This window comes from Anastrepha ludens, chromosome 6, assembly GCF_028408465.1.
Source record: "Anastrepha ludens isolate Willacy chromosome 6, idAnaLude1.1, whole genome shotgun sequence".
In the NCBI taxonomy this organism is placed as follows: domain Eukaryota; kingdom Metazoa; phylum Arthropoda; class Insecta; order Diptera; family Tephritidae; genus Anastrepha; species Anastrepha ludens.
Genome location: NC_071502.1, coordinates 98,614,220 through 98,640,204, shown reverse-complemented (window position 1 = coordinate 98,640,204; position 25,985 = coordinate 98,614,220). Strand labels below are relative to the sequence as shown.

At 32.1% G+C, this 25,985-nt stretch overlaps 1 protein-coding gene across 2 annotated transcripts in view; it reads right to left on the bottom strand.

The window, feature by feature from the left end:
- LOC128868630 (putative inorganic phosphate cotransporter) overlaps positions 1-25,985 on the bottom strand; it is a 132,183-nt gene that overhangs the window by 14,678 nt on the left and 91,520 nt on the right. The window contains exon 1 of one of the 2 annotated variants that reach the window (XM_054110929.1): positions 11,864-13,000. The exons of the other annotated variant lie outside the window; for it this stretch is intronic. Within the exon in view, the coding sequence (XP_053966904.1) occupies positions 11,864-11,966 (103 nt within the window). The 5' untranslated portion in view covers positions 11,967-13,000. Of the gene's footprint in view, positions 1-11,863; positions 13,001-25,985 lie in introns of those variants that run through there. 2 annotated transcript variants of the gene reach the window in all.

Below are 25,985 nucleotides of genomic sequence, written 5' to 3'. Positions count from 1 at the left end.
TAATGTCTGGGAGCCCCACTGGCAGCCCCAGCACCAGAATCGGATGCGGTAAGCCAATCACCTAACAAACTTAAAACAACCTGATTACGGAAAGCGCATGCGGCCCTTTGTTCATCACTGGAACTATGGGAAATAATAATAATGAAGACAGTTAGTCAGTCAGTTAGTTAGTTAGTCAGCTAATTAGTCAATCAGTCAGACATTTAGTTAGCTAGTCAATGAGACATTCAATCAGCTGTGGGTGCCTACTGAAGCACCGCATGCCGCCCGTTGTTCATCACTGGAACTATAGGAGATATCAATAATAAAGTTAGTTAGTTAGTCTGCCTGTCAGTTAGTTAGTTAGTCAGTTAGTTAGCCATCCAGTTATTCAGTCAATTAATTATTCAGTCTGTTATTCAATGAGCCGTTCAATCAGAAGCAGCGGAAATTATTGCTGAATGTATAATATTATATTTTTTTATATATAAATACATATTTTTTTTATTATCTATATATTTATATTAATAGGACTATAAATAAGTTCGTGCGGTTTTTTTTCGAAATTTGAAACTTTATTGACGTAAAATGGTTACAAATTTAATATTCAAAATATTGTCCATCGCTTACTACTACTTTTTCCCATCTTTCTGGCAATTCACGGATTCCCTTTGTGAAAAATTCGGTCGGTTTTGCCGCAATCCACGAATCGATCCATTTTTTGACTTCATCGTAATTACGGAAGTGCTGGTCAGCCAGGCCATGTTGCATCGATCGGAAGAGATAGTAATCGGATGGCGCAAGGTCTGGACTATACGGCGGGTGGGGTAGGACATCCCATTTGAGCGTTTCTAAGTATGTTTTGACCACTTGTGCAACATGGGGCCGAGCATTGTCATGTTGCAAAATAACTTTGTCGTGTCTATCGGCGTATTGCGGCCGTTTTTCTCGCAGTGCTCGGCTCAAACGCATCAATTGTCGTCGGTAGACATCCCCCGTAATCGTTTCATTCGGTTTCAGTAGCTCATAATACACAACACCCAGCTGGTCCCACCAGATACACAGCATAACCTTCAGGCCATGAATATTCTGCGCCGACGTCGATGTTGAAGCATGGCCAGGGTATCCATACGTTGCCCGACGTTTTGGATTGTCGTAATGGACCCACTTTTCATCGCCAGTCACAATTCGATGCAAAAAACCCTTTCTTTTGTGCCGTTGAAGCAGTTGTTCGCATGCCATAAAACGGCGTTCAACGTCTCTTGGCTTCAATTCATACGGCACCCAATGGCCTACCTTTCGGATCATTCCCATGGCTTCTAAACGTTTGGAAATGGTTGATTGATCAACTCCCAAAGTTTTTGCAACCTCTTCTTGCGTTTGAGCCGGATCTTGATCGAGCAATTCCTCCAATTCGGTATCCATGAACTTTGGCGGCGCACCCTCGCGTTCTTCGTCTTCCAAGCCAAAATCACCACTTTTAAAGCGTGCAAACCACTTCTGGCACGTTCGCTCAGATAGAGCATGCTCACCATAAACTTCCACCAAGATACGATGACTTTCGGCTGCTTTTTTCTTCATATTAAAATAATGAAGAAGAATTCCCCGCAAAAACACATTATTTGGCACGAAATTCGACATTTTCAAGTGTGGTAAAAATATTGTTGTTTACGCTTCAAATAAAAAACTTATACTGACGTTTGTGCCTTACGACAGTAGCTCTCCAATGAATGTTTGGAAATGTGGATCGATGGAATAATAATCAAGTTACGCCATCTGTTGTAAAACCGCACGAACTTATAAATAGACCTATTATATATAATAGTTTTGCTTAAGACCTTGGCTCCTTTGCTACTGTTTTAATTAACTTAATTTGCTTCTTTTTTTCTACATTTATAAGTAAGCGAATTTCTAAAATATTTGCAGTCTCCAAGGCCTCATGTGATTGGTTTTCGTGATATATACAAACTTGCATACAATTCGAATACCGCCGCCTTTGCATGCCAATACCAGAAAAAGCCACTCAAACAGAACGAATTACTCAGCAATGATTAGGTGTGGAATGTAAAAAGCAGCAGCAACAGCACCAGCAATCGATTAACTAATAATTAGAGCAAACTTTAAATGCTGGGCAGGCAAATTTTCATTATATTTAGGAAATAAAAAATGAGATTTCCATGTTCTATATATTGGAGGTCGAATTAGTTTTAAAGGTGACACACAGATGGCGCTATTTATCACTTTATCGCGTTGGCAATACTGAATATATATTCATGACAAAGCCTCATCCCTAGGCTTTGTTTATCAGTATCTGTCATTTCGCTGAAGTATAAACAACGCAGTGTTTTCGTGCTCCGAGTATGTCAACTTTCGTGCCGTCGAAACGCAATTTGCGGGAAGCTTTGCTTTTCTGCTTCAATTTGAAAAAAAATACAGCCCAAGCCCGTGAATTGCTGCAGGAGGCCCACCCAGACCATACTCCGTCGATTTCAACATGTGAGTACTGGTTTCGACGATTCAAAAGTGGTGATTTTCACACCGAAGACAAGGAGCGTCTTGGCCAGCCCAAAAAGTTCGAGAACGCGGAATTGGGGGAATTGGTAAACGAGGACTCGTGCCAAACCCAAGAAGAGCTTGCTGAATCATTGGGCGTTGATAAATCAACCGTTTGCAAGCGTCTAAAAGCGATGGGAATGATCCAAAAGCAAGGACATTGGGTCCCGTACGAGTTGAAGCTGCGCGACGTCGAACGGCGGTTTTTTACGTGCGAATTGCTGATCGAGCGACAAAATCGGAAGGGTTTTTTGCATCGGGTGGTGACTGGCGCCGAAAAATGGATCCACTACGATAACCCAAAACGCAAAAAATCATGGGGTTTGCCCGGCCACGCATCAACGTCGACGGCCAAGCAGAATATTCACTGCAAGAAAATCATGCTCTGCATTTGGTGGGATCAGGTCGGCGTCGTATCAGGGATCAGGTGAGCTGCTCCAACCGGGCGAAACAATCACGGGGGATCGTTACCGACTGCAATTGATGCGTTTAAGCCGGGCATTGAAAGAAAAACGGCCGGAAACGGTAAAAAGGCACGACAAGGTTATTTTGCAACATGACAACGCTCGGCCGCATGTTGCTCAACCTGTCAAAAAATACCTTGGAACGCTTGGCTGGGAAGTGTTACCCCACCCGCCGTATAGCCCAGACATAGCTCCCTCCGATTATCATTTGTTCCGGCATATGAGTCTCGATTTGGCGGACCAGCGGTTCTCCTCGTACGAGGCTACCAAAATATGGGTTGAGTCATGGATAGCCAAGCAGCGGCCAGGATTTTGGAGAAACGGCATCCGGAAATTGCCCGAAAGATGGGCGAAAGTTGTAGCTAGCGATGGCCAATACTTCAAATAAAATATTTTGTACCGTTTTTTCACAATAAAGCCCCAAATCTTCGAAAAAAACCTTTAAAACTAATTCAACCTCCCAATATGAATTATATTATCTAATAATAGGAAATATTATTTCTTTAATAATATCATTTTTAATGATGGCTGTTACGCTGGAAAGTCCAGGCTGGTGCTCGGCAGGAGACGCCCATTCTCTAAAGCTAATAAACTGGTGAATTTATCGCAACAAAAAGCGGAAAAAATTGAAGCAATTTTTACTTTATGTTATAATATTTCAATAATCAGGCAGAAAGTGTGATATACCATAAAGAAAATCGAACATTTCGATGTACCCAGTTATTCGCCTGCTGGTTGAAGTGGCTTACTCATCTGCTCAATTTTTGCAAAAGCTTTAAATAAACCATTTCTTTTACGTGACGCAAATGCTCTGCAGAATATTTATGTTAAAAGTAAAACAACTAAATATAAAATTGCTCTTTTTTGCTAAATTTGCCTCTTGCTAGGAGCAAAACTGTTTATCTTAATCCATCACTTAAAGCAGCGTAATTATTTTTCTAGTATGTGGATTATAGCTAGTGCTCTTACTTCTATGATTTATATGAGCTTACCGACTAAAAAGTCGAGTAAGTAATATTTTGCAGAGTTCTAACAAAATGTGTAAAAATTAGTTATTATTTTAGTTCTTTATATTCGCTTATAAAACTGTAAAGAAATTGGCATATTCCGAAAAATTTGCTTCCCGCCCGTTTGTGTTTGGCTGGCTATGCCCTTGACGAATATATTCATATATAAATACTCTGCTATTAAAAATTTTCATAACTTTTGTTACGAGAGAAAAATGGACCTATTTCTCAAAGTGTTTAAATAGGCCTCTAGTTTCGAAGTTAGTGGAGGTTTGAGGCGAAAATGAGGCTGTACAACATTTTTCTAGTCAGTGACGACTGGTTGTGGCGTGACTCCAATTTACGATAAAAATGGTAGATCCACCTTTAAATTCATTTTATTCTCAGATAATCGTTCGTTATGACTTATTTATTTTATTTTTTTATTTTTTTATTTTTTATTTCTTATCCCTTAATAATATAAACTTCTGGATGAGATTCTCGAGTCATTGACTTAATTAAGGTTTAAGTTATTTACGCGGGTGCTTTCGAAGCAGTGAAAATAACGACTAAAATGCATATCTGAGCGAAATATTTCGTAAAATTTCACGTGGACTAGTTTTGTACCACATTTTAATGCATTAACTCTCTCAGAAGAAGGCTGTTTTGAGTTTTTTTTTTGAATTTTTAAAACGTCAAGAAACAAATTTTTTAAAGTCGCTAGCGGGTTCAAATATACTAGAAAATGTTATTTGGAGAAATTTTTAACTTAGTCGAATTTTAAGTCCAAATTTTAGTTTCATTATGGAAGGGTAGTTGATACAATATTTTTTTTAATTTTCGGAAAGTCAGAGGAAATGAATGCCGCTAGAGGGCTAAAATTTTCTAGATACTGACTTGTCGATAAGTTTTTAACGAAACTATGTTTAAGGGGACAAATACCTGTAAAATTTCGAAATAAAAATATTTTTTTTTCATAAAATGTTAATATAATCCTTTAAGAATATGTGGAAAAGATTGATCTTCAACCGTGACGACTCTATTCTTTGCGTTCGAGCGCTGGGAGAGGTATAGCTACGTTGTATTCAAACTTTAGACGCGTTTTTCTCAAAACTATATTTTTGGAATTGGCGTACACGATAACTTGAAATGTTATTGACCGATCTCCCTGAAATTTTGCACACATATTTTTTATGGTATTACTTTCAATGTGAATTTATAAGTTTTTGAAAATTTTGCGAATAAATAATAATTAAATAATTTTTTCGAAGCAAAAAAAAGTAGGAAAATTCGCCCAAAAATTCATTTTTTTAAGCATTTTATTCCGCAATTTTTTGCCACATTTATTGTTAATTCATACAGAAATTATGACATTAATAAACAAACAAATTTTGGTTTTTTGTATTCAGGTCACTGACGCCGATGCGACAATGCCCGCCGATTGAGAAGGCCCGCTGCGACCTTCCTTGAAGAATTGAGTGTACATCCGCCATTTTAAATGATTAAAATGAAAAAAAAAAAATGTTTATATTATTTTAGTGTATAAATAAACTGCATGCCAATTTAAAAAAAAATAAATTTCCTTCTTTATTTTAAATAATTTTACTGAAAATCAGGAAAAATATGGCTGTTTACAGGTATCTGCCCCCTTAACGCTCGTTATGCCTATTTTTGGCTTAATTTCTGATAAAATGAATTTGGCATCTCAGAAGCGGGTAAACATTTTTTTAGTAGTAATTTTTAAGCAGATACATTTTAAGTCTCTTAACTTTGTCACGAAAGGGTAGTTTTGATGTTTTTCTGATTCTTGTAAGCTCAGAAAAAATGCGCATTTCATAAAAACTGAATTTATCATGTCGCTGGCGGATTAAATATTTTTGCGTCAAATTTTCAAATTCATAAAATGGTAAGTCCATTCATTTTCTCAAGAACGGTTAGTTTTGATATTTAAAAACAAAAAAATCAAGTTGGTTGGTTGGTACGCTAGAGGGCTAAAACTTTCTAATAAATTTTCTTGTAAATAAATTTTAACGTAACTGCATTAAAATCCATTAATTTGCTGACTTTCTTAAAATTTTGGATTCAAAAAAAAAAAACCTAAAAGAAAAAAGTTATTTATTGGCGTTAAAATATGCTAGTAAAATTTTCTAGAAGAACTACACATTTAGATACATTAACTCCCCCATGAAAGATTAGTTTTGAATTTGTGTTTTTTTTTTTTTTAATTCTTGAAAAGTTTGAAAAAATTAAATTAGTAAGTCGCTAAAGGGTTAAATATTCTAAAATTTTTCCCATTTCAATGAAGATCTGCATAGGAAAAATCTGTACACGAAGCGCATGAAAGCCAATGATTTCGATTTATTGGAGCCTCGCACTGCGACCTTATGGTCGCTTGTGCCCATGAAAGTCTATAGAAAATCAATTAAGAAGCAAACGCAGGTATATTTATGTTTAAGTAAAAAAAAAAATCAGAACAATAAAGCGTGCGGCAGTTCTGTTCATTCAATGTGGGAAAGCGTAAATAAATATTGCATAGTTTTAGTCAAGGCGAATCTATTAAAGGTGGTGTTGGTAAGTCAGCTGGTTGGTTTTTGTTTCCTTCGCCGTGTCCACGTGGCTGTCAGCTCAGAATAAAACAAGGCGAATTAATTTTTTGTTTGCTACTTTTCCAATACTTTGCCGTGACAATCAAATGTACACAACATTGTTGTTGGTTTGGTGCCACCACCTTGAATAGATGCCCGGAAGACTTTTCCTTGTATATCAATTTTTTCTCATAATGCAATTTTAATAGTTTTTTGCAGAACGAAAAAAAAGACTTCAAGGGTAAGAACGAATCTTCCGTGAAAGATGCTCAAAGAGTCAACAAAAGTGTTGAAATTATCTACAGCTCACTCGAATAATATTAAAACCTGAAAAAATGATTGCCAACAATGGAGAAATGCGGTTGGTTTGCGGTCGAAAGTGACTCCTAATCTGGCTGATGCCCGTGATATGCTTAAATATTTTCGTTTAATAATTCCATGAGCAAAAAACTGGAAGCGGAAAAATTGAAGGTTAAGTTGGTCAAGAACGCCCCTGGTTGCTAGAAAGCTACAGGTAGGCAACTTGATACTTGGAATCAGCTGTGACTCATCTAATTTGCGGAACCTTAACTGCTTAGTTTATACAAAATATCACAAATAAATAAAGATAATACTCGCATGTGAACCTTAAATTTTATTTCAACAACTGTTACAATGAAATTAAAACATAAAAAAAAATATGCGTTCATGACTTGCGTTTAGGTGCAAAAAAATGCCTGCGCCAATTATTTGTATTTACTCAGCGTTATGTGTTATGCGTTTATTTGTCAAGCGACAGTAAGATATGGCAAATTTTTTCTTATCGCTATGACTAAAGCTGTCTTTTAAGCGCACATCTCTAAGCTTAGTCAACTCTGTCTGGCCTGTCTGGTCTGTCTAATTGTTGTCATATATTTTGCGCGCACTTTTGCTTTTATTCCTTTATATTCGCTATCTACTTTTTAGTAGGTATTACTCAGTACTATCTAAATCATATAATTGCTATATCCACTAGTCAATAGACACACTTAGCTGAATTAGTTTATCTAAATTGTAGCACATAATTTGTCTGCTCTGGCCCATAAATCACCTCAAATGGCATAGCCTAAAACTATTCACGTGCTGCAAATCAGTTAACCATTCTTTTAATTGAAAAGTGGCAAAATAATTATAGAAATATACTAATTGACTGCAAATAATCAGTACGGGCACTACTACTAAGATCTGGGATTAGATAAGAATTTGCTGAAACGGAAATATTTTTTATGAATATTTTCGCAGCACTAATTTATGTAAGCAATTCAGGGGGCTTTGTTCAAGTGAGTATAGACATTCTCGAACGATATCAATGGAGTTGGCTTCCCCTTAGGGTTAACAAATTTGGATGGAAAAATGTTTTTCTTATACTCAAAGCAGAAGCGCAGAAGCTTGGATGATGACAACATCCGATGAAGCGACGATTGGAGTGTTTGAGAGAAAGATTCTGCGCACGATTTTTGGACCTTTGCACGTTGGCGACGGCGAATATCGCCGGCGATGGAACGATGAGCTGTATGAGCTTTACGACGACATAGACATAGCGCAGCGAATAAAGATCCAGCGGCTACGTTGGCTGGGTCATGTCGTCCGCATGGATACAAACACTCCGTTATTCAAAGTGTTCGATGCGGTACCAGGTTAGTACGAGAAAGAAACGACAGGCGCGCTTTGTTAAACTCGGCCAAAATAGCGTAAGCGGTTATCGCGCCAATTAAGAAGAAGAAGAAGAAGAAGAATACTCAAAACAGCTTTAATGCGATTTTTTTTTTTTTTGTAAAATGTTTTTTTTTTGCCAATTTCACATATTTTAAGACAAATAGCAAAATTTATCATGGTTTTAATTAATTCTAAAATTTTAAGATTTTTAATTCTTCGCACTATTTCTGGAAAATGAAAAGAAATTATTTTTTGACAAAATTGAATGGAACAAATTTTACGCATTTTAAAACTAAAAAAAAGTTTTTCAAATCTTAGATTTTCAAATAAATTTTTTTTAATATTTTTAATGTTACTTGGTTATTGAAAAATTACCAAAACTCAGTTGTCATATATAACAATTAAATTTAATTAATAAATTGAAAAAGGTACGATTTTCCTGAAAAATTTTGTAAAGCTAATCTATACTATCTATACTAATATTATAAAGAGGAAAACTTTGTTTGTTTGGTTGTAATGAATAGGCTCAAAAACTACTGGACCGATTTTAAAAATTCTTTCACCATTCGAAAGCTACATCATCCACGAGTAACATGGATTATATTTTATTTTGGAAATAGGGCTCGAGATATAGATCAAAACGTGGTCCCGGGTAACCTTCGGATGTGTATGTACAATATGGGTATCAAATGAAAGCTGTTGATAAGTGCTTTAATACGGGGTAATTTTCATACCTATTGATGACTAGGGTCTCGAAATATATGCCAAAACGTGGACCCGCCGTGTCTTTGCACCGAATTAAACCAAACTTACGCACATTGTTAAGTAAGTATTGAAAATGGGTTTCGTAAAGTTTGGTTGTAATTCGGATCAGTGGCAACGGGTACAGCGTTCTTTTGAACCAGCCATAATGTCGCTTACTTTTTTAACGCTTGGGGCGGAACTGAACTGTCAAATTGACAGTGTGAGTTACAATGTGTCAATATTTCTTTCTGATTTGGATGCCATAAGGAAAAAACGTAAGTGCAACATGTAAAAATTGTTTGTGATTTTTTTTGGAGTGGATTTTGGAACATTGAATAATTTCTTACGAAATTTGAGAATTTAATGTGAAATCCGAATGAGATTATGTGTTCGTGGAAAAAAAAAATTTTTTCGTTTTTTTTTTTGAAAAATATAAATGGATAATGGTTAAAAAAGCTCCAATGCTTAATAAAACATATAAATTGAAACGAAAAATTCATGGATGATCAGGAAAAAAGACGATTGTTTATTCATATGCGTTGATTTGAAATTTAAAAACAATCTTCTTTTTTCCTGATTTTCAATTTATATTTTATATTTACTCAAAAACAAATAGAAAAACAAAAAATATTGTTTATGCCAAAGCGCTTGAATAAAGAATAAAGAAATAAATAATATGAAAATCATATATTTTCTGTTCTAAACCATGTCTATTCTATTTTAGTATGCCCAGCGAAGGGGGCCGGGTTTGCTAGTTCAACATATTTTAAACCGAAAGGTGCCAAAAATGCCTCAATTTCTTGAAATTAAATTTATGATTTAAGAATATTTGAATATAACAACAATTTACTAAAAATTTACGAATAAAATGATTTTTTTTTTAATTTGATACTCTTTGTTTCCCTCAGTCAATGCATAAAATTTAACTTTCGGTGTCTCTAAAATTTAATAGAATTAAATTCACTAAAATGGAAGCATTTTAAATGCATAAAATTTAACTTTGAGTTTCACGAAAATTTTGTAAAATTAAACTCAGTGATTTTAAAACAATTCAGCGAAGAAAATTTAACTCGCACTTTCGGTAAAATTTATTTAAAAGGTTTCTCTAAAAAAATTAATTAGAAAATATATAAAAAAATATTTTTTACAATTCATTTAAAAGTTTACAAAAATCAAGTCTCGATATCATTAAAATTTTATTAAGGTCAATTAATTTCACGCATATAACAGTACTTACTAATATTTTTCGCTGTCTTTAAAATTTTTGTAAAAGTGCGCAAATTATTTAGTAAAAGTGAGCAAAGTAAAAATTTACAAATTTAAATAAATTTGAATTAGTTTTAACTGAAATGTTTTTTGGCACTAAAAACTTTTTTTAGTTGTGCGAAATCTATAAAAAACGAAGTGTAGGAAATAAAATTTAGGATATTTTAAAATTATGAGCAACAGAAAATATTTTTAATTTGATTTAATTTTTTTTTATCTTTAAATTTAAAATTCGCCCAGTATTGAAAAAAATGCCTAAAATTCAATTTTTCGAATTTAAAATTTTAATTTTTCAATAAACGCCAATAAAATTCACAAAACTGTTTTTGCGCTTAGAGAAATGTGTTGAAAGCATTTTTAAAAAAAAATTATTTTTTTTATATCATCCTTTCGTTTCTTTAAAAAAATAAATTATTTTTTTTTTAATTTTTATTTTTTCGTTAAATATGTTTTTTATATTTTTTATAATTGTGTTCAATAAAATTGATTTTTTTGTAATATGTTTTTTTTAATATTTATTTTGTCGTTAAATATTTTTTATATATTTCTTTAATAATTTTTTTTAGTTTTCAAATTTGAAATATTTCTAATGTTGGTTAAAATGTACAAAATCAATTTTGGCGCTTACAAAAATATATCGAAAGCATTTCTAAAAAAAAATTATTTGTTCATAAAAATGCTTGTATTTTCTTTAAAAAATTGATTTTTTTGTAATCTTTTTTTATCTATCTTTTGATTTTCAAATTTAAAATACTTTTAATGCTGGTAAAAAACGTACGAAATTCAATTTTGGCGCTTCCAAATATATAAACATTCCTAAAAAAATAGTATATTTTTCTTTAATTACATTTTTTTGTATATTTCTTAAAATCAATTTTTTTTTTATATTTTGTTATACTACTTTTCGCTAAATAATTTTTTTAATACTTTGTTTATATTTTTCGTTAAATCAATTTTTTTTAAATATATTTTTTGTGTAATATTTTTTATTTTGTTCTTAAATGCTTTTTTGTTTTAATAAATGCTTTCTATACATTTTTTTAAGAGGAAAAGGATTTTTTTTAATTTAATCGGATCCAAAAAGGTTTGGATAAAAAAATATTTTTTCTTTAATTTTTAGAGAATTGAAATTTAGATTTTCTACTTAACAAATATGAATTGAAGTTTTGTTTTTGCATTTTTTTGTCTGGAAATATAAAATTTCAATTTTAAAATTCCACGTAATCTTGAAGTATTCCGCTCAGTTTTTATTTAAATGAAATGAAAGGTATGAGGTAATGTGTGCCTCACCCTACTCCATTTCACGGCAAACAAAAACAAAAAAAAATCATGAAAAATAAAATTGCTTAGAGTCTTTCTACGTCCTAGTAAATACAGTTCAATCTATATGATTTGCATAAAAAATAAAGGTTCGATACGCCAAAGACAGCTAATAAATAGGCGTACGGCTTCCGACAGCTAATTAGTTCAGACATTCATGTTAATGTGTATGTTTACAAATTTCACTAATGACCACATGCGGTTTTTTCTAATTTGTATATATATACGTCTGCAATTACACATACTTATGCGCTAGAGCATACCACACTCGCGCACACACACATATACATACTTTGTGGTTTTGCATCCTCGAAAATGTCGCTCAAACGTGATTGATCCCAGACAAGGACATGGGCGCCACGTGAACGGCTGCACTGCTCCGATGATATCAACATTTTTGCTTCGGCGGCGCCGCTAATGTTAACCGTTGGCAAGTAAAGCACGAGGGAGTGCGTGTTTGAGTGTAACGAACGAGAGAGCAGCGCTGCGTGCGTTTGTCTCCGCTGATTCGCTGTGCGTGTTTGCAGCAAATAAATAAATTCGCCTTTTTTTTAATAAATAACTAAAATCGCCTTTTTCACCAAACGTTAGGATGTGCGATGAAAAAAACGTGGAAGCGTATGGATTTTTGCTAATTCTTATATTTTTAATATTTAAAGTCGAAAGTTGCTTTCACGACTATTTTATTTCAAAATTTTTTGTTTTGTGTAATTTTTGCGTGTGTTTTTTGTATTCAACACTTTTTCCGCACACGTTTAAACCATTTCATGTTCTACCGACTGCTTTTGCGCTGCGCGTTACACATTTCTTTGTTTTAGTAGACGATTTTTATTTAATGAATTCTGTTGTCACCTCCAAATAGTTTTGGCAAGCGAGTTTTGTTTTTATATGAAATTTATTTCAATTTACTCCGTTCTCCGTGGAGACCTTCGTGCAACTGCTCAGCTGCGCGTTTATATTGCTACTGAATTGCAAGCCTTCAATTTGAGCTGTTTTTCTGTTGCGCTTTTTGCTTCAACTCTGTGGGTTATGATTTAGCGTTGTTGTTGTTTTTATTGTAACTTGAGTATGCGCGCACGTTTATTGTGTAGTTTTTTCCGTTTGTTTGTTGTTGTTTGCTCACTTCCGCGCACTTTTACTCAATGAAGAACGTTCATGTGTAATTTTCGAATCACGCGAGACTATCTTGTCGACTTTGCTGTCTGGTGCTGCCTTTTGTATTCGCGAAATATTCTTAGTTGCTAAATTTTTATACTTTTATGCTGTGTGCGACTTCTACAATTTTATTTGTATATGCCTCTTTTAGCTGCTCTCAAAACTGAGTGAGTCTTTTTGGTGTTGCGTATTTGGTGATTTTTATATAGCTCTCATAGCTTTTGGCGCGCCTTCTTCGCCACGACTGACACATGACTGCCTGGTGTGTTAAGGTTTTTATCGTTTGTTCTTCCATATGCCACCAACAGCGGCGCTTTGCTAGCTTGCGCCTGAGCTGAGCGCGCATACAGCAACAAGAAATATGTGTAAATACGCACACATGCACACATACACACTTTTAAGCAAATGAAAAGCAACAATAGCAATACAAGCAGCAATCTCAACCACACGTATCACCACACATACACACACATATGCATGTATACATATATACAGATATGTACATTAGTGAGGTGCGAAGCCGGCGCCACTGGACCCGCGAGATTTATAGCGCTTGCAGGTTTGCTCGCTAAATATTTTTCTTAATTTTTGTTACAAAAATATTTTTTACTTTATTTTATTTAATTTTCATTTTTTGGTTTGCTCAACTGTATTTTAATGGTTGATGCTTGTGAGTCTGCTGATGCGTAGCACGATTATACTAAATAAGCCTGTAGTTTCAGTGCTGTGCTTTTTGGACTGAAGGAAATTTTTATTCTAGAATTTGCTAGTCATTACCCAACTCTCGTCCGCATTTCTTTTTATAAAAAAGTGTTGGATAAAAATTATCGATCGCAAAGCGGCGGTATTGAATTTTAGGGGCCTTTCTCTTGTGGTGTGGAGAATTGAAGTGGAATTGAAGCTTGGCTTTGTTGACGGGGTAATGTTGCTCGAATAGTTGCAAATGTAGCAGTTCTGAGAGCATTTGAAGGTACCGGGAGTAGCGCCAGGCGTGTAAATGCAAATGAAGAGTACGGCGCCCTCTGTGTTGGATAGAATTAGTAGGGGAAATTTAGAACGGTATGACTTCACTTGTTGCTGGTTAGAATGAGTATGAAGCGATTTGCGTACTATGTTGAATACGGAAACGATCACTTAATCGATTAATGCACTAAGTAAGAAGAAGAAGAAGAAGAAGAAGTTCAAATTTCAAACGAAAGCAATTCTCTTATTAAACTTCTCTAATTTGGAGATATTTTATTTATACAAACATTTTTTTTTTTATTTAAATTATTCGATTTAACTGTATATTTTTGAATTGCTTTGTAATTTTTTTATTTAATTGCATATGATGAAAAAAATGCTATATGTATTTCTTTTAATTTGTTTGAAAAAATTTTGCCTCAATATTTTATATTTTGAAATTTTTTTTTTATTTTGGGAAAATTTTTTTGATTTTTCTTTTGTAATTTTTTTTATTTAATCGCATATGGTGAAAAACAAGCAATATCTATATTTAAAATTTTTTTTTTTTAAATATTTTTTTATTTTATATTAATTTTTTTTTTTTGTGGAAAAACTTTTTTGGGTTGTTTTGTAATTTTTTTATTTAATTGCATATGATGAAAAAATGCTATATATATTTCTTTTAATTTGTTTGAGAATTTTTTTTTTAGTATTTTTTATTTTGAATTGTTTTTTTATTTTGGAAAAAGTGTTTTGATTTTTTTTGTAACTTTTTTAATTAACGGCATATGATAAAAAAATGCAATCTATATTTTTTTAAATTTGTTTGAAAAAAAATAAAATTTAATTTATTTTTTTATTTTGGCAAAAGTTGTTTCAATCTTTTTGGAGGTCTTTTTTAAATTTTTTTTTTTGCTAAGAAATGTGCTTCAATCTTAATTATTTCGTAGACACCTCCCTCAATTCTGCAGCCGTTCTGCTAAAATTTTGCACATGACTGCTTACGTTTGAATATAACCTCAGTTATTTATGAAAACCATCTAGATCGAGTCACTCTAACATAGGTGACTTAGGTTTCAAAATTAGCACTCAGCGGTCTGTGGCCCATTGTCGTAAACTGGAGCCAAAACTGACGAAACAGAGGATACTTTTGAATTTATAAAGACCCAAATGCGTAAAAGTAAGTATCAAAACTTTTGACCCCAAAAAAGGTGAAAATTCGAGCACAGTGTTATCCACAATCTGCAATCTTTTTAAGTCCATGTTACATTCTAGGTCATTCACTTGAGCAATTTCCAGAACTTCCCAGTTCAAGTAGAGCAATTAATGGGCACATTGATTGATAATAAATGATCAAAAGTATGTAAGTGGCAGGAATATATACAAGTACATATTTACATATTTATATATGTACATATAAGTGGTTATATGCATTCACCCATTTTCTTTAAAATCGCTGTGGTCTGATAATCTACCCCAAATATACTAACGGAAATTTCACAACTTTTTCGGGTTAATTGGCATTGAGATGGAAATTACAAGCTTTACATGATAAGGAAAGGAGGAATAGAGGCTAAGAAATGTATATACGAAAATTTTTAAAATATGTATTTTCTTGTGCAACGAATTTCACTGCAATAAAGCTTACAAAACAATAGCAAACAGCTGGCAAGGACTTAGTTACTAAAAGCTCCATAAATATATTTCTTCCAAATAAATAATATAAATAAAATACATACACTATTTTTTCTTTTTCCCAAAAATGCTGGCAGAAATTTTTAATCGAATTTTCATTCAAATTCGCTTTTCATTTAATACATAGAAATGAAAAGCAACGCAAGGGGAAAGTGAGTGGAAAATTAAGTAATCCAAAGTGAATGAGTAAATGAGTAAGAAAATTTCATAACAGAGTGAGAGCGTAAGTAGCAAAGTGAGCCAGTAAATTAGAAAAATTAGCCAACAAGTAAAATTGGGCACACAAAGAACTCAATGAAAAGTGATTTAATTAATCGCCCCAAGGAGTGAATTAGTAAAGAGAGCGAAAGCATAGTCTTATGCGCCTTACCGACTGCCTGTTGCACGAGCCCACTCAGCTACTATGAATGATCGATCGTGTTTAGGGGTGAAGTGAAGCATTTGCAGTGCATGCATTACTATTACTAGTGGAGCAAAATGAGTGAGCGCCACTTCAGATGAAATGATGAAATCAAATGCCCATACACCCCGCGCTAACTCGGGTCAGCCATGAACAAACCTTACGCATCATCTGACTACTACAACGAAGTGTCTTTTTTGTTTTCTTTTTATAAAAATATGAATTTGTACTGTCGCTCTTGCATTAATCAAGACCAATTAATGACTGCCATTTGGTGCCTTTGTGCAAGAGGTGTAAAGCGTAATTGGTTAATTAATTGATTTCACTTGTTTGCGGCCATTTAGTGGCTGGTTGCATTTAAAAATATTCAATTTTCGAATGGACTTTGATTACCGCATTCATAGCTGAGCAAGTGAAAAAGTAGCAAAAATACCAAAAATGCACGAGAAATGCGGTTTGTGGGTTGCATTTTCAGTAGGTAGGTAGGTAGAAGAAAAATTAATAAATGTGGCGCAAAATTAATCATCCTAGTGTTTTTGAATAACTTTTACTAATTACAAAAAAAAAACAAAAAACCATTTTGAGTGGTGGAAATTTTTATTTGGGCCTTTAGCACTCCATTGCTTGTCTATTTGTATACAATAACTTCCATTCTGTCAAGAAAAGACATGCACAGGTCGAGAAAATGTTCGCTATTAGAATGTGGATTTGATCCAAAATCATTTTCACGTCTACAATTCTCATTACGATTTTTCTTAATTACAATTACTTTCTTAATTTTTGATGTAAAAAGAAAAGTTGGGCTGACATAGTTGTGAAATTAAGGCGACACAGCAAGTTGAAGGGAGCTCATAGAAAATTTAAATAAGTTATAAAATTGTAGATTAAGTTCAGCCAAGACTGCACTTCAAGGGGTTCAGACCTCAATTCGGTGCTTATGTACCCCGAAAATATCCCACACTTTTAATGGACCCAATCAGCTCCTCCAACGAGTCCGCCAAAATTGAGGTTTTCATATGGATCCGTGGACAATTAATTTGAAACGCGATATTTTGGCCAGCTGTGGTAAGTTTTTTGTTTGTTTCTAAGAAATTACACAGCTGAAATTTGTTAAATTAAAATGTCAAACACATTTTTTTTGTAATTTTTATAAATTTGTTTATAAAACTTTAGTCCAATATGCAAAAAATATCATAAAAAGCAGAGTAACAAATTAAATATAAGTTATTTACATATAAAAAAATTTTCAAAAAAATTAAATAAAATGAACAAAAAAGTTTGAAAATTTTAAAAAATTAAACTCAAAACGTAAAAAAAAAATTTGAAAAAATTTCCAAGAAAATTTTAAAAAATTAAAAAAAGTGGAAAAGAATTAAAAAAAAATTTTAACAATTAAAAATTTGAAAAAAATTAAAAAATAAAAAAAAAAAAAAATTTAAAAAAATTGCATTCATACATTCTTATAAAAAATTTGAATTTTTTTTTTAATTTCAAGAAAATTTGAAAAAAATTTGAAAAAAAAGTTTGAAAAGAATTCCAACACTTTTTAATCAGAGGACTATATGTAACACAAAATTTGGGTATGCGGTTTTACAGCACGTAAAATTTTAGTATAATAAAAATAATAATTTAGTATAATAAAAAATTAAAACAAATTAAAACAATTAAAAACAAACTTGAAAAAGGTAAAAAATTTAACTCAAAAAGGAAAAAAAAATTTGCAAAAAATTAAAAAAAATTAAAAAAAAAATTGAAAAATTTTAAAAAATTAAACTCAAAAAAAAAAAAAAAAATTCAAAACATTTTCAAGAGAAAAATAAAAAAAGTGGAAAAGTATTAAAAAACAATTAAAAAAATTAAAAAAACAATTAAAAAAAAATCGAAAAAAAATTTAACAAAAATTGTATTCATACATTCTTATAAAGAATTTGAATTTTTTTTTTAATTTCAAGAAAATTTGAAAAAAATTTGAAAAAAAAGTTTGAAAAAAAAATTCCAACTTTTTAATCAGAGGACTATATGTAACACAAAATTTGGGTATGCGGTTTTACAGCCCGTAAAATTTTAGTATAATAAAATGCAAGTTTGTAGTGACTCAGAACTCTCGTTTTTCAATACTTTTTTCACTGTTGTTTTTTTCACGGTGTTGCGCATTTTCGCCATATAAAAAAGTTTCATGCATTCTTATAAAAAACTTGAAACTTTGTTTATAAAAGGATACAAAATTTGTAGTTCAATAACAAATTTATGAATATGAAAAAAATATATACATATATATTTTGTATATATATATAAAAGTTTTAAAATCACGCTTCTAATTAGCTAGCTGCCCACTGGTGTAACTACGATGAGTATAGAAAATTCATAGTGCATATCTTCTATATATATTTTCCCCCCGTGGTTTCTTGGTAGAACACGGGACCTCTAGTATAAATATATTTCCATTTTTGTCAGTCCTAATAAAAGTTTTCAGCCTACTCCATAATATTGCTGGTGAAACCGTCTTCAATGCCGTATTAATTTCCAAAAAGCTGTGGCCATAATCTTGCTACGGTTAGCGCATACAAGTGAGCTACAAAGTATTCTCAATTAGCCGGACATTTCTTGAAAAAAATCGGGCAAAAATTCCATTATTTACACTTTTCCTAAATTACTGTTGTCCGGGCGTATACGCAACATTCACCTAAAATCCTAAATGCGTACAAATATTTTAAAGGGATTGCTAGCATCGAATTTGCTTTTAAACCAATTTTTTTTTAATTTTATAATTGAATGCTATCTAAATATGAAAGGCTGTAACTCGGACATAAATGCTTTGCTGGAGAAAAATTTAAAAATACAGTGAAGATAGAACTAAGAATTACTCCACTGTGCATTCGCAATAAATTTTGCGCTTTTTTAATAGCTAATTAACATTAAACTTTAGTTTTGTTAAACTAAAATATGAATAATGACAGTGCAGATTGTTCAAATAACTTTGTGTTTTTTTTTTTTTTGTTCATATTACCCTTTGCATTATTTGAATGTCATAGCCGGACGGAAGCTTTTCGCTAGCGCAATTTTGTCGCTGGTTTTTATTTATTTCATTTACAAGCACTCAACATATTTTACGTACGAGTACATAGGTCTCGATCACGAATATAAATTATAAAAATTCTAAAAATACATTTTAATTACTTACAAGCTAAGCCAAAAATAAAAACAGCCACGATCAATTTGACTGATCGAAAAAAAAAACAGATCAAAACATTTAGAGAAATATATAAAAAGCTGTGAAGCAGAAGAAAATTGCGCAAATGTGGGAACAGATGATGGAGGGGAGCGGCGAAAGGCAAAACACAAATTGAATATGAAAATCGCAAAGCGTATGAAAATAGAAAATGCGCTCATTCAATGGGATAAGCGAAAAAACAAAAAAAATTCAATGAAAGTAAAATAAAAAAATTAAAATGAGAATGAAAATGAAAATGAAAAAAAAAGAATATAAAAATAGGTGAACAAGTGTATGTAAATAAATAAATGAATATAATTAAATATGTGATTACATTTTGAGCACACGTTTGCGTATATAAAATACAGATATTTCGCCACGACCATCAAATTGTGTACGAAATTTCTTTTTGCAATCAATTCAATAAATCTGCTTATGCGTATACACATCTAGACATACATGAGCGGCCATTTCTACTACGTAAATTTTTTGTGTGTGTCAAATAAATCAAACTGCTGCCCATTGCACGTCAAGTGAATTTCAAATTATAATTAAATTTTTTTAATTGAAATTCTAGATTCGAAAATATATGCACTCAAATAAATACGTTTTCCTTTTAAAGAACGCCCAAGCCATTATAAAATAATAGAAATTTTAGTGCATGCAGAAATATGTAAATGTGTAAGTATTCGCTAGCACCAATGGGCGGAAGTTATGGATGTAAAGGGCATCCGATAGATAGATAGAAGAGTGAAAAATTTAAACTTTTTTTAATAAAAAAAAAAATTTACAAAATTTAAGCAATAAATATGGAATAATATAAAGTTAAAATTTTTACAAAAAAAAAAAAATTATAAAAAAAAAAAATTTTAAAAAAAAATATACAAAATTTATTTTGAAGCAATTAAAACAAAAACAAATTTAAAAGTAGCAATTTATTTGAAAAACTTAACATTTCCTCAACGTTTAATCTTCAAATGTATAGAACTTTGAGAGTTATACAATACCTTTTTTACTAAATAGAAATACCTATATATAAAAATGGAAAACTTTATTTTGACCTATTACGCGCTCCATTGCTTGCCTGTTGGTATGCAGCAGCTGTCTAGTGCACAAATGTCAAATATGTTTAACGTACGACGCCATTTGCAAAAATTATAAATCTTCCGATAGGGTGATTAATTTGCGCCACCTTGTAAATACAATAACCGCTTCAACATTACATAGCAAAGTTTTGCAAATGATTTAATATATATTTTTTTTTTAATTTTGAATATTAATATTAAAATACTCGTATAAGGTGAGTGATGTGTTTGACTATACTTTTTTTTTAAATTAATTTTTATGATTTTCTAAATACAGATTTCCATCACTAAAAATAGTTTTTTGTTATTTAAGAAATTTTTAAATTTAATTGTAATTGAGTAAAAACGTTATTCAAAAATAAAATTGGATGTTTAATTTTGCGCCACCTTGTAAATTGCATTGAAACGGAAAAATTTGAATTTTTTTCAAAAATCGCAAATTTTATTTTTATACTTGAAACTTTTTATGAAAAGAAAATGAATTAATTTTCAAAGCAGTGATTGAGTAGTATGAAAATTTTAAATACATTCGTAAATGTTTTGATATATGAGTTTTTTAAAATTTAAATAAATTTTATTAGTTATAAAATCAGTTTTTCTATTTAAGAAAAAACTCAGATAACAAAACGCTTACGAATGTATTTAAACTTTATTTTTAAGTAAACAATTTCTAAATTAATAAAATTTTAAACATTTGTAATTTGAAAAGTTTTTACTTAATTTCAAAAGTTTTATACATTCGAAGATTTTAATTAATGGCAAATATGTTTTCTACGCTAAACAAATATCTTTGATTAAGTAAATTCATTTATTATTTTTTATTTTTACTTGATCTTAAATAAAATCATCTAACATGAAAATACTTAAACTAATTGGAAATTTTTTTTTGGTTTTGAAAATTTTACAAAGAAAAATGTTAGAGAAAGTTGTTTCAAAGCCTTTTGTTGAGGATGTAAAATTTTCTAGACTAATTCCCCAATACATTTGTCTTTATACACATATGTACATATATATGTAACTGAATGTCCCATGCCCCTCATAAAAACCTTCAACGGTTCGGAGAAGGCTTACAACTGTAGGAACAATAAGCTTGAGGAACAACACAAAGACGCACGCCACAAATAGGAGCTCCTCGTAGAAACACCTAACAGTACGCGCCAAATATTTATTTTCATTTTATTTTATGTAACTTAATTTGAATAGAAATTTTTTTTAAGAGCTCAAAAAAATTAACTAAATTTGAGGACTAAATTTTTTGTTTAAGCATAAATTGAAGAAGTTCTAATATTTTGACCAAATTCCACTCATTTGGCCAATTTCCGTCAATCTATTTGTTTCTATATGAAATTTTGTATAAATATATTTTTTTATAGCATATTATACAATTTTTGTTCCCGCCTATTTCATAATACCTTATAGAAAAGCTTAAAAAAGTTACACTTTTAAAATTTCATTTCATTTTAAAAAGTGCCCCACTACTTCTATACACCTATTGCTGCATGTACATATCGATGGTTTTCGAGAAAAGTGACATAATTCAAAACCACAAAATACTGAGATGGGTCAGTTTTCTAAATAATTCGTTCACCTCACAAAACGACACTAACGCCATCTCTCAGAATTGCTTCAAGATTCGCTTATGACGCTTTTCCAGATAAAAATATATAAACTCTGTAGTTGATCTTTGCTTTTAACGGCAAAATTCCGAATTTTGAGTTAATTTTGAGTTGTGTCGCTTTTCTCGCAAAACATCGATATGTATCGACTAAATTTAAAAATTTCCGCAAATTTCTCACTTACGTAATCAATCACCTTAATTGTCACGTACCCCAACGCTTCATCAATTCAGTGCGATTACAATACAAAAAGAAAAGATAAAAAATTTCTCATATATGGACAAGTTGACCCCTGAACTTACAAATAAAATGTGTGAAAGCAAGAAATATACCCAGAAAATAAATATATGTACATATGTATGTGTATAATTCTTAGCGAAAGCCTGCACAACTGTACCGCTGAGTTTTACTTCAGTAAATCACGAGATTTGCATAATATTAAAAAAATAAAAATAAAATAATAAAATAAACCAAACAAAATGTATACAAGTAAAGACGAATAACCATATGTGAACAAATAAGACAATAACAAAAACAACAAAAAAAACATTAACAAATTACAAATAAAACACAGCGACATGTATTCGTTATTTCGCTTGTCTGGCTTTCACAAATACCAAAATAAGTCGATTTTATGGCAAATAAATAAAATAAAGCCATATAAAAAGTGGCGAAAAGTAAGTAATAAAGTAAGAAAAAGTTCAAAAAATGAGAAACAATTCTGGGGAAGAAAGAATTTACGCAACGAAATTATCTAGAAAGAAATTATTTGCTACTGTTGCACACAAATTGCGTATAAAATATGCTGGAAGTTTCTCTATTTTATTTAATTCAACTATTTATTTATGGGCATATCCCAATTTAAATAAAAATTGTAAATATTTTAATATACGCTTCATACAAATTTTCAAACTTTACAAATATTATTATTAAATATTAATTATTATAGTTAGTCCATGTGCGCATAATTTTTTGTATGCAATCAACCCTACATACAAGCAACCCTAAAGCGGGCACGCCCTCCCTCCATTACTTAGCGCGGCACATAGTGTGCCTAACAAGCCCCTTACCGCTTTCGCGAATCAATTAAGCTGCCATCTTCACACTCAGCAAACAAGTACTCATAAGCACTCAATAAAACGCTCGCTTGCTCACTCACTCACGCTCTCCACATGCTTACCTAGTAAGCAGCTGCGTTGTGCAACTTTTTAAACTTTCCACACTTACCGACGCAACACCGTTTCAATACAACAGTAACATTAATAATAACAACAAGAAAAAACCAAACCAACCAACCGGCGAGAATAAAAGAAAAACTACAACATGTGCATTTGACTTATTGCCTTGTGCCTTCTTTCATTCGTCACCTCCACACCACACCACTCTACTCCATTATACCTCACTTCACTACCAATTCAGCCCCATAGTGATTTCGTATGCGAAAGCAGAAATTCCAATGAAATTCGCTCACCGCATTGTTAATGTACAGCAACAAGCAAGCATCGGTGCAGATGCCGGTGCCTGTGCCGGTTCGGGCGACCGCAAAAAACGAGTGTTGTTGCTCGCTGCTCACGTGTTTATCGGCTGATACTGCGTTGCTACAATGCTTTTTGTTGTACTTTTGCTTAATTGTAAATTTTGTTCTTCCATTTTCAATTCGGTTTTCTTTTTATTATTTGCGCTGAATTGTTGCTATTATACTGTATATCTTTTGTTTTGTTATTGCTGAGAGGTTGCTTGTGAACTTCGAACGAAATGAATGAGTAGTCACTTGTGGTTGGGATATACACGAGACATATTCGTACGTACGTTAATGTATAAGTACATGTGTGTGTATATAAGTAGAAGTAGGTACGTATTGACAAGCAATTGGGTATGAACAAATGTAGGAATATGTGTGTTTAAAAGTAGGTGGTCGCCTATTAAGGAAGAGTGCAGAGAATGAAACAGACCCAGTGGGAAAGTATTGAGATAAATTAGAAGATCTAGAATCTTCGTTATAATAGCTCAACTGGAATATACTTTATGCATATTTTTAATAGAATATAGAGTTGTAAAAGAAGGTGATGCAAAATTAATCATACACTTGGAAGATATGTAATTTTTACAAATGGCCTCGTATGTTAATCATATTTGACAATTGTGAAGTACGCAGCTGCGGTATACGAGGAGACAAGCAATGGAGCGCATAAGGTAAAAATAAAGTTTTTATCATTCAAAGTCATTTTTCCTTTAATAAAGTTAAAAAAGTTATTCAACAACAAAATTGGGTGATTAATGTTTCGTCTCCTTGTATACCTCTTTTAATATTATATTTAGTTCAAAGTAAGTGCAATTAAGTTTTCAAGCTGACATTTATGATAAGCAGAAACCACAAGAACTACAGAGAAATTTCTTTATAAAATTAATATTTAGGCAATCTACTATGACACTAAGAGTATCGAGATTTGTGAAAGCGATGTAAGAATTGTTCACTACAGCAAAAATATATGCACGTACTCCTTAAGGTATCTTCGTAATTCTGCTGATTAAATGAAATGCATAAAGCGTCCCAATATTATAAAGTATAGGGTTTTCCAAACAGAGATGTTATTTTGATATTCAAAGAAAAATGCAATTTTTTAATATAAATTAACAGAAGTTTATTTCATTAAAAAGAGAAAGGTATGCCATTAATAGTGGAAAATAACATCAGGCAAATGACCACCACGACTACGCTTACAAGACAATATCCTTGTCATGAAATTTTCCACAACCGAATGGCAAAGTGGCTGCCCCATGTCGTCGATAGCCTCTCAAATTCCATCTTTGAGGTCTTGAATCGACCCTGGGCTGTTGGCGTAGACCTTCTCTTTCACGTGGCCTTAGAGAAAAAAGTCACAAGGTGTTAAATCACAAGATCTTGGTGGCCAATTGTGATTACCTTTTCGAGAGATAACGTGGTCTGGAAAATTTTCCCGTAAAAGGTCAATGGTTTCGCTGTTTGTTTAGCACGTAGCGCCGTCTTGTTGAAAATAAACGTTGTCCAGATCAATACCATCCAATTCTGGCCATAAAAAATCATTAATCATCTCTCTATAGCGCAATCCATTCACCAATAACACCTGTTATTGGAAAACCCTTCACATTGAACTGTGTCCGACACGCGGCTGATGTGAGTTTGCTGTCATGATGAATAATGATATTGACACTTTACGCGGATAAAATGTAAAATATTGATTGATTTACTAGGTGGCACAAAATAAATCATGCTATCGGAAGATTTATAGTTTTTACAAGTAGTAGATATTTATTTAACGCTCGAAATAGCGGTAAACTTAAATCAAACTGAACTTTTCTGCATACGAAGAAAAAAATACTCACTACAGTGAGTAATGAAGAAATATTTCTTCCTCTCTCACTTTTCAAAATTTTCCTACAACGCTTTTCTCCACTCACTTGGCGGTTATTGTTTCATCAGCCGCAGGGGAATGTAGTATACTATACGCACATGCCAACATTCATATGCATGTACTTTTATTGTTATTTGGTTGGAGGTGTTTCACAGCAGTAAAATATACGTTCGTATGCATGTGCGCTCCTATTTATAACCACCAGAACGCGACATGTATGTTTTATCGAAATTCGACAATGTCTAAAGGCATGCAGCAGGCAGAGCGGCCCAACTACCACAAATACATGCGCTACAGCATGATTATTGCTTTCACAAAAAAAAAAAAACCACAAAACGAAACAAAAGAAAATCGAAATTTAAGTACAAATTCCACAAAGTGATTAAAATGAATTATTTTTTTACGGAAATGGTGATTTTCGGTAAATCTCTTAATATTTGTATTGTTCAGCATGAATTTATTTAAAGAATACAAATAAAATAAAAATGTACAATATAAAAAAATAACAAAATCTACCACTCCGATTTCACAACGTCGCCTGACTTGTGCTTCTCCTTCAACGATTGCTCAACTCATTCCCCAGCTTAGTACCGGTATATCACACGCACGCTACACATTCGCTGTCTCTCAGCACTCCACATTCATGTTCACAGTCACATGTGCGGTTTATGTACATGTATGTATGTCTGTATTTAATGCACACTTTATACACGTGCTTATGGGAGGCATCACTGCTAGAATTTAACAGTTTTTTTGACTGTTTCCAACTGAACTGAAAACTACAGCGCCAACTCATGATTAAGCAAATTAGTTGTTTTTTTCCTTGACTATGAAAAAGCACTAAAATTTATATGTAGCGATTTTAGTACCTGCTGATGTTAGAGTGATCTACTTTATATGTACATATATTTATGA